The following is a 10461-nucleotide window of genomic DNA, read 5'->3' as shown; positions in this document are numbered from 1 at the left end:
AACTAAATATAACACTAGAGAACACTAGTGGACAATGTTTCCAAATAGTAACCACCTAAAAAATCATCCTATATTAAAACTTTTTATCCTTATTTTACTATTTGATAACTTTAAATTAAAGCATTAGAAGACAAAATATTCAAAAGAGTAAAAAATATAAGCCTACATCTGAATTGAGTCTGTAAAAGTTTAAATTCAACACACATGAATCCCTATTTCAGTCATGACCTCCAAGAGACGGAGGTCATGTTTCAGTGCACTTGAGATGTGACTGCATCATATTAAAATTTCAGCCTTCAATAAAAGTACTTAAAAATCTAACTGCAATAAGAAAATAAAATGATAACCTCTAAAAGAAACAAGGATTTAATTTTTACTGTTCAACAATAAAATTTTTATAAAAATTAAGTATAAAGTTTAAAAAATAAAAATTAGAGAAGATAAAAATTTAAAAAGTCTATTGAAATGAAAATGAAAATAGAAAATAAGAACTTCTGTACCAATGATATGCAACTAAAGCTAATGCATTTCTCAGAGGCCATCCAGGATGTTTCTCATATCTGGATGGATCACTAAATCCCAACATAATCTGAAATGATAAAATATTTAAAAAGTTAAATAAATATTAATGTAAACAAAACATACAAAAAAGTATCTCTCAAAGCACAGAACTCTTACTTTTCCATTATTTGTCTTTAGGTTTTCATATTCTTTCAAGTTATGAACAGTACAGCCATTATTTTCTTTAAACACTAGGAATAGGGTTTTGTCAGACGGAAGCAATGCATCATAAGATTTTAAAAATTGAGATACCTAAAAACATTGAACGAAACATGTTGGAATGAATTCAGCAAGATAAAAAGAATTTCACACAAAATATTAGACAATCACCACAAGTTACGATTTAAGAAATAAAAAACATTAGACAAATTAACTGATAATCATAAAGAACATTATAGCATTTTTAAAGCATATTTTTAACTATGACTATTATTAAGCTAATTAATATACAAATTATATCATAAAATTCAAAAGAGAAAAAGCTATCACAATTTATATAATTCAATGTAAAGCAAATCATTCCCTATTTGGTACAAATTAGATTCACTAATAAAAAAAATCACATGTAATGATTCTTTATAAAAAAAATGAACCACAAATAAGATAAGCTAATTAACTATGATGAATATAAACCTATGTCCAGTCCCCTATTAAGTGACAGTTATATAATTTTTTTTTCAGAAAGGCTACAACAAATAATATATTCTTAACAAAATATTATTTGGAAATTAGAACATAACCTATGCAAAGCTGGTTCAACTACTTCCAAAAGAAGTAGACCTAGACCTTTACTCTCTGTGAACATGAATAGAAAGTAAAAGCTAAACAACACAAGATATTTGACATAAAAATTCCTTTCAAAGAAATTAGAGTGGATGAAAGTGAGTTCTCCAAAGTTCATGAAGAATTGCCAAAGCAGAAAGTATCCAGAGGGCAAAGATTTAACCTTCAGTAAATGCTCAAAACGCAAAGCCACCCTTTGTTTAAAATGAAACAAAAATTATGTCACACTCTCTCATTCTAAAGAATAATATGCTACTGCTTTTTAATATTTAATTAATGTGCTTTAAATAGTATCTTTTTTAATGTATTTTCTTAAAATATATTAGTCTATTTATTTTACAGAATGTTAAAAGAGTAAATCATATAAAATAATGTACTTTATAACATTTATGGAACAAAATAAAAAAATTATGAAATTATCAAATAAGATTTTTTATATATCTTTCACACTATCAATACTATTTTACAAGGCATAAATCTTATCCTCAAAACAAAAATAAATAATTATCCAATGAAAGATAAACATACAACACCTTCATGCACAATGTTTTTTAAAAGAACATACTAGTATGTAATTAAAAAAAGCATGATACAAAATAAAGATTTAAGATAATCATAAAACACTTTTTTCTAAGGATGAGGGAAATTATATATATATATATATATATATATGTAACATTATTTTATGTGAAGCAGGATGCAGTTTGAAGACATTGAAGATACTTTTTAAAATTTTAAATTCTTTTTAATCCAACGGGAAAGCATAATTATTTACAAGCAAAGATGCGGACACTGTGCGTCCGCCATAGCGCATCACAAAAGCGGAAGTGGGGAAGAAGAGCGAAATAAATTATCCCTCGCCTTATATAACCTTACATTTTGATAGGGAAAATATTTCTTCATTGTGCTAATATATTATAAGATTTTGATACGGATTTTCGTTATACGGGTGGACAAGGTAGGAGAAACACAGGGAGATTTTAAAAAAGAATTTGCTTGATCAGCGGTATGTTATCTCTTCACGCGTAGTGTGGGAAAGTTAGATTTTAGCTGATTCAACAAAGCTTCTCTTGAATTAATTAAGTAGAGACAGTGGAATTGGATCACAAAATAAGAGAATATTTTAGAATGAAGTTACTATGGGCGAAATTAAGATAAAATCTTGAAAATTATTTAAATTGAAATTAGAGTTAAAATATCATTACACACACACACATATATATATATATATATATATATTATGATGATAAATGGAAAACTTAATGAGGATAAAATCTGAAAATTTACTTCTTACAAAATAAAACATTTGTACTAACAAATAAAATATCTGAAAGTATATATAAAAATGTTGCTAAAATGCAATATGCTAAAATTAAATAAAAAAATTCAAATTTATTAATTTTAAAAAGAACTGATACACCAAGACAGCTTTAGAAACAAAAAAAAAGGAATAAATTGCTCGGTACAAACCTCATCTGAAGTAAAGTAATCACAGAATTTCTTTGTCTCCTTGCAAACAGTGGAATCTGGGTAATTAACAGCTGGAAAAGCTATCCAGTAGTAATAATGATACTTCTTTATATCCTAATAAATGAAAGAAATACATAAAAAATCCAATACTATTTTTAAAAAATAATTTCTGCAAGAATATTTGAAAAATGATTGAAGTAGTTCTTTATTCATTCTTTATTCTTTCTTCTTACTTCAAACTGAAAACTAATGTTGAGTAAATGACAATCACATAGTAGTTTTAATACACTTATAAAATAAAACAGAGAACACATGTGCCTATCTGTTCCAAATTCATGAACATTCTAATGTCCATTTCTATGTCAAATGCACCAGCTAAAATAAATATTTTGATAGTTATGTAATTAAATAAAAAACAAAATTAAAGCAGCAAATTTCTCTGTAAAAATAAATGCTTATTTTCATAATTTCTAATGACTAACAAGAGACTAAAAATATTATATACCAGGGATTTAAAAGTAAATTAATTACAATAGGATTAATAGGATATTTATAATGAAAAAAGAATGCACTTAAATCTGACCTGGCGAAAATTAGCAAGATCAATAATTTTTTACAGAATTTATAGGCTCAGAAATGCATAACTTAAAAATATTTTTTTTAAATGTATCATGTCACAGATAAGCTGTCAGAATTTTAATTATATATATATATACACTATTTTTTTTAACTTAAACAAGTCACAAAAATTATTCTGGCATAGCTTATAAAGACATGATTGTAAATTAATTCTGTTATAAAAACAGATTGAGTTGTTTACAGCATTTCAGCTGTATTACAGAGTCAACATCATTAAAAGTGCTTGTTTGATTAAGCATTAGAAGTTTCATTTTTTTTCTTTTTCCCTTTCTTTTTCTTCTTTTTATGAGTGTATAAGGTGAAGGCAAAATTACATTGATAGATATAATACAAAAAAATATTAAATGCATTTCACAAAAACTGCATGCATTTGGTTAACATACTATTTCATTATTTGACATAATCTCCATAAACCCTGTGACATTAATTCTAGATTATATTAGTTTGAACATTTCTCCATAGAACTATTACTTGACATTTCATTTGAAATATGGAATCAGAATGGTATTTTTCAAATCCTCCAGATCCGCTAAGAGTTTTCAAGCGAAAAATTTCTTTAAAAAGCAGAACAATTGGAAATCCAAGAGAACTAAATCTGAACTAGAGTGCAGGTATTCAAACTTCCATTTCTGTTTAGTCAAGCATGCTTTAGTTTAATTCAATGTATTGGGTTTTGAAAAATAATGCAAGAAACCAACTTTTTACCATAATCATCCTGCTTTTTCTTTTTATAGTTGGATACAACTTCTGCAGAGTTTTACACTATCTTTTCTAGTTAATAATGGTGCAAATCTCAAGGAAATTGCAAAGTAGCTTGCATTTATTATCCCAGAAGAGTGGCTCAATTTTGCAGGCAATTGGGTAGATTTTAAAGTTTTAGCAATAGGGGAAGCTAGATATCTATATATATATAGATACATAGATATCATCGATTGTAGTTTTGTTTCAAAAGTGAATATATAAATACAGATTTCATTTCTGATAGAAATGCTTTCAATGGAAGAATTCTCTTCATGGCAGTATCGGATGAAATATTATTATAATTATTTTTTCCCCATTAGAGAGAATTTTCAATTTGCATTAAGGTGGATTTTATGAAAATTTAGATCATATATGATTTTGTGAACATATCAGATTATGAGCAATATGAAAGTGTACTTATCACTTTATGCTTAAAATACATATATGATTTTGATCTCAAATTTGAAGCATTCTTAATTTTTTTTATTTCAATATGTACTGTCTTTAAAATTAAATCTATTTTAACTATAAGATACAAAAAAAAACCTGATAATTATATTAAAAATAAATATAAAATCATTGAGTGAAAGACATATTTACATTTTAGAAATAAATAATAAGTGTAAAGACTTACTGCAAATGTTAAGCACAGCAAGCTTTGCAACATTAATGGGTTATCCAATACAGCTCCACTTGTTATAGCTTGCCATATCTAAACACAAAAGATGATGAATAATGTGAAAAGAGTATTGCAACTTCAGAATTTTAGATCAGGGAAGAAATAAACTAGTTTGAGCATACTGTAAGCAGTATTAGCTCTATTTCAATTAATTAATCCTAGCACTGCACATCCAATTTTGTTTATGTATCATTAAGATGTAATTTTGTTTATGTATCATTAAGATGTATGTATAATAACATTCAGCATTTCTACATGTTTTCACTGTATATAATGACTTAAAATTAAAATTTTGTTTATGCAATTTCCTTCCTTTTTAGTAAGTAATCAGGATCATTCTTCTCTAAATTATACTAAATGAGTGTTTTTTCATTGCTAAACTTATTTTGAATGTAATGGCTCATACAATCATTCATTCCATTGGAAACTCTTCTATAAACTAAAAATTTTAATTCTGACTTTTTGTGAATGTTATCTTCATATTGGAAAGATATAGCTATTTTAAATCTCTGTCAGAGAAAGAATCTCCTTATGCATATATGAATAAAATTTCAATAATTAATAGATATGTAAACGCTATTAAGACTGAAAAGCAGAAGAATTTCCTTAACTATTAACAACTTAATAGGAAAATAATTTACTTTTAAATGTAAATAAATCTTTTTAATAGTAGAGTTTTAGCTGATATTTGTTTATTACCACATGTAGATAATCAATAGACAAAAAAAAATTATCAATGATATGATACTTATTGCAAATGGCAATTAATCACTTAAAAATATCCTAAAACATATCTTGTTAGTCTATTGCCTATGTTTTGCCAATGGCACACATTTAAGCCAAAAGTTTGCTAATGGAATGTAGTTAATATGTATATAGTGAACTTGTGAACTAATTATAAATTTATATACTGATCTTTTCTGCTATCACAAATTCACATGGCTCAGGGAATGAAAGTTTTAATTTTTCTAGAAGCTTATAACCTAATATACACATTCTTGATTCTATTGGAATCCAGAGGTCTCTTCCTTCATTCTGGATTCTTGGAGAAAATTATATCTTATGATTTTCACAAAAGGAGGTGGAGAAAGAAAGTTTTCATTCTAATATTTGAGTTAATTAATTCTTGATGTTCTAATTTTAACATTTGAGTTATTTTATTCTTGATGTTTTAATTTTAGCATTGGAGTTATTTAATTCTTGATATTCTAATTCTAGTATTACAAATTGAAGAGTCAAATGGACTCTTTAATGGTGTAAATGCTAAAATCATCCTTATCTCACCACCATTTTACATATATATATTCCCATTTTCTAATCCTTTGGATCAGGAATTGATTATATTTCTATAATATTTGTTAATATTATTTTCAAAATCCATTTATAGTCATTTTGGAGAAAGAATTTAAAAAAGATACATCTCAACTGTATCAAAATCACAATGAAAAAGAATAAACTACAAGTCATGATTTCTAAATGTAATACATCATGAAATTAAATTTGATGAATCAGCAAATTCTTGGAAAAAAAAGATTAAAGTGAGATTTTTATCAGAACATATTAGATTATAAAATTTTATACACAGGAAGATCTTGAAGAAAATTTTCTAATGTACCAGCACACACATAAAAGGGCAGGGGGTGGGGGGGGGGGGAGAAACCTTTAGTTCCATGAAATTTCATGTTATGACAACAAATTTGTTGAATTTATTTAATTAAACTCTAGGAGATTATATGTTCCTAGAGAAAGATATGTACAGTTAATCATAAAAGATAAAGACACACAAAAATAATAGAAGAAAAAAAGAAGTACTCTTACATTGTCACCCACAGATTGAAGCAAAGCTTTTTTATCCTTCACTTTAAAGTCTTCTAAAGTATTAGTATTGATTAAAACTCCCTTCATAGGAAAACTGCTGGGTGGTATTTGAATGTCACTGTAATGGAAAATCCTTTAAATAATTTGTCTAATGGTTAATTATCAAAATAATCATTAAATTACAAAGATGCACAAAATAAATATATGAAAATGACAGAAAATTTAGCCCTTTTTTTAATGACATAAAAACAATAGTGCACATTTTTTAAAAAATTCACAGCACAAATTTTAACATAAATAATTATCAAAATTTTAAATTATGCTATACGAATGACAAAACAGAGATAGAAAGTATCCTTGTAATTCATAAAATTTAAATCTATCATATAACTTTAATTCAAATTCCTAAGAAATCAAAGTTACTAATTTGACTCTAATGCACAATTTATGAATATGTAAATTTTTGAGCTGAAAACAACTTTTTAAACCAAATTTACTGTCAGTGACCAGGTCAGACAAAATCGTTTCGAATGAATCTTCAAATCTACAGAGGAGAGACATATCTAAGGATCATAAGCTTAGAAAATAAATAAAAATTGAGCACAGTTTAACCAATGTTGGCTGTGTCAAAAACGATTTTAAAAAGCCAAATTAATCAAAATAAAAATTGATAAAATTAAGGTTAATTCTTTCAATTTGTCTAATCATTTTAAATATATAGATTATACTTTTAAATTTTTATTAATAATATTAGTAATCTAATATAAACCCATTATATAGACCTAATATTAAGTTATTTGTAGAATTTACATTTTTCAAACTGGCAACTAGGCTTATGGCATTTTATAATCAACTTGCCCACAATCCCCTTAGCCTAGTGATTCCAGACATTTAGAAATCTGCTACTATAGGTAATACACAATATAGCCTATATAAAGAACAGAACAATGGTATAATTAGAAATATAAAAATCCTCAAAATTAAAACATTTAAATTAGAAATAATTTGGTCATCTTTTTGTTACATAAAAAACACTTAAATTATAATAATACAATGCAAGTTTTTTTTATTTTTAGACAACTTTGTAATGTATACTTGCAATACTAACATATGGTTCATCAACTATTTTGTTAGGAGAAATGCGATATTTTATTTGCAAGTAACTTTGTGATAAATGGTGGTGGTCAAACAAAAGCATTTTATAATTAGCTAAATGTATGCATTCCACTCTATGCAAAAACACTCTTTGAAAGAAGAAATACTTACTTATCAAAAGCAGAATAATCAATATTTGCAATTGGAGGCAATGATGTAAGTGAACTATCTGTAAATATAGTGAATGAAGATATTAATCTGAAGTATTAAAGAATACAGAAAAAAATACAGTAATATGTGTTTGTACATATATATATATATAAATGGACAGAAAATTATATAATAAAAGGTTTAAAACAATGTAAAGTAATCACATAACACATGTCACAATTTCATACATCCGAGCCCTATCAAACGATTTTCTTAGCTTGTTTTTCTTAATGAGCAGCTCGTATAGGGGGGGGGGAGACAAAATCATAGATCAGTATAAAATAACAACATGAATGATTACATTTCTCATGTGATTGTGACATCATATGCATAATCACCAAAAAAACTACTAATTCCATTAATATTTTACTTCGGCTTGCTTTACCAGAAGGCCAACCTAGATAATCACGAAGTGATGTCACAACAATGGGTGAAATGTTCATGAAACAAAACTGCATTTGCTCATAGAACTTCCTACTTGCTTAGTGGGCAATGAATTGCAGCATATTTTCAATATATAAATTTTCATGTGTGTAGCATTTTCATTGTGTAACAAGGATGTTTCTTAAATTATGTTATTTTGTATTGTATTAATTTAGAACTAAGGCTCTTCCAAAAAAAAAAAATAATAATAACTGCTATCAATTTTTCAAAGTAAAAAAAACAACCAATAATTATTTTATTAATTTTAATTAAATATAAAGTTAAGTGACAGACATTTTTTTTTCTGTGGTGTCTCCTACAAATTAGATTTAAAGGTAGCAATTTAATTGTCAGAAAACTTTTCCCGTAATTTGAACGCATTTTTAAATATATGCAGAGTTTTTATGATATGCAACAACAATTTTAACTTTTTTAATGAAAAATTTAATTCATTGTTTCATTAAATGTTTCAACTTTAAATTAATTGTTCAATTTTCACAATTAGATATTATGAATATTTTTAAAAATGTACCTCAAATTTTAATAAGAATATAACATCAAGTTGTAAAACATTTAAACTTATGGAATAAAGACATTTTTACTTCATTTGATAAGATTTGCTTAGTAAAAAAGTTTGTAACATTGGCTTCAAAAATTATACATTTTATAAAGTGACAATGAACATTTGGTTTAGTTTCTAAGTACCGATTTTTTGTTTAATTTTAATCTTGCAATTATTATAATTAAAGTTTCTTTTGTTTCAGATACTTTGATATTGACTTTTAAGAACTCTTTAATATCAAATTTTTACTTTTCATCAAATTTATTTTATATAAATTGATAGTTAGTTTTTTTGGAAGGATTGTTTAATTCCTTTAATATACATGATTATTTTCTAAAATTTCTCCTATACTAAAAATTCCTCCTAAAATTTCCTCCTTTTTGCTATTAAATTTTGGCAAGTGCATAAATTTAGATCTAAGCACTTAATAATGAAATAGTTGACTTTGAGAGCAAACTTTTAAAATAAAGATTGAAGTTTTTCTTCAAAAGTTGGCATGAATTTCAATACACAAAATAAATTGTATTATAACACTGATAAAAGAATTTCAGAACAGCATATAAGAATCAGTAATACCAGGAAAAGAATGCTTAGTAATTGTATGTTAACCATCAATGTTATTAAACTCCACTATTAATAACATTCCATTGGCTAATATTAAGGTGGCCTATTAGTATATAATTATTAGTTATTTTTTGTAGTAATTAATAGCGGGCATATAATTAAAAGAAAAGTACCAGGAAAAGTTTCTAACAGTTTTATACAAGAGTAAAAAAAGTGAATAACAGCTCAAATATATCAAAATTCATCTATCATTAGATAACGGTATTTTATGTATAATCATTAAACGTAACATATGGGAAACATATACTATTAGATCACTGATTCAGAAACATTTTACAGCTTCTATATTTTTGCTATGAAAAAAAATTATACTTATCAAGGATATATAAAGACAAAGATGCTTGTCTTGCCTGAGGAAAATGTCAGTTCACATGATATAATTTATTTACATTCAATTAGCAAAATTTCAAGCATATTTTAAAATTAACCATGAAGCTTAAATGTTATTACGCATTACGTTTAACGGAATAATAACCAAAATCAAAAATAAAAATGTTCATTTTTTTTTTTTAAATATACTAACTGTAAGAATAGAATCCAAAGATGTCAACAGGTGCATCATTCAATTTAAATACATCCAATTTCTTTTTAGTTAGCTGATACCAAAATCCTGCATCCACAGCAGATGAGAATGGAACGAATTGGAGGAGTTCCTTTGACATCGTAGAATGATAAGGTATTTCTATTAATGATTTTAAATGCTATATTAAAAGAAACCAACTCAGTTGATTTTGTATAAAATTATATCTAAACTCCTTCCTTATACGGAATTTTTAGATAAATATTATTAATATTTCAGGATGAAGAAAAAAAACCGGATATAATATACGTTTTGTTTACACTTTCATATCAAAGT

At 25.9% G+C, this 10461-nt stretch overlaps 1 protein-coding gene across 1 annotated transcript in view; it reads right to left on the bottom strand.

Moving 5' to 3' along the window:
• LOC129983966 (ubiquitin-like modifier-activating enzyme ATG7) overlaps positions 1 to 10461 on the bottom strand; it is a 32483-nt gene extending 22022 nt beyond the window's left edge. Inside the window, exons 1-7 of the mRNA XM_056093697.1 lie at positions 10129 to 10461; positions 7958 to 8015; positions 6692 to 6809; positions 4829 to 4906; positions 2815 to 2928; positions 679 to 813; positions 501 to 589 (exon numbers count right to left, since the gene is read on the bottom strand). Of these exons, the coding sequence (XP_055949672.1) occupies positions 501 to 589; positions 679 to 813; positions 2815 to 2928; positions 4829 to 4906; positions 6692 to 6809; positions 7958 to 8015; positions 10129 to 10267 (731 nt within the window). The 5' untranslated portion in view covers positions 10268 to 10461. The remainder of the gene's footprint in view (positions 1 to 500; positions 590 to 678; positions 814 to 2814; positions 2929 to 4828; positions 4907 to 6691; positions 6810 to 7957; positions 8016 to 10128) is intronic.

The sequence above is a fragment of the Argiope bruennichi genome, chromosome 9 (genome assembly GCF_947563725.1).
Source record: "Argiope bruennichi chromosome 9, qqArgBrue1.1, whole genome shotgun sequence".
Classification (NCBI taxonomy): domain Eukaryota; kingdom Metazoa; phylum Arthropoda; class Arachnida; order Araneae; family Araneidae; genus Argiope; species Argiope bruennichi.
This window is presented reverse-complemented; position numbering and strand designations above follow the sequence as displayed.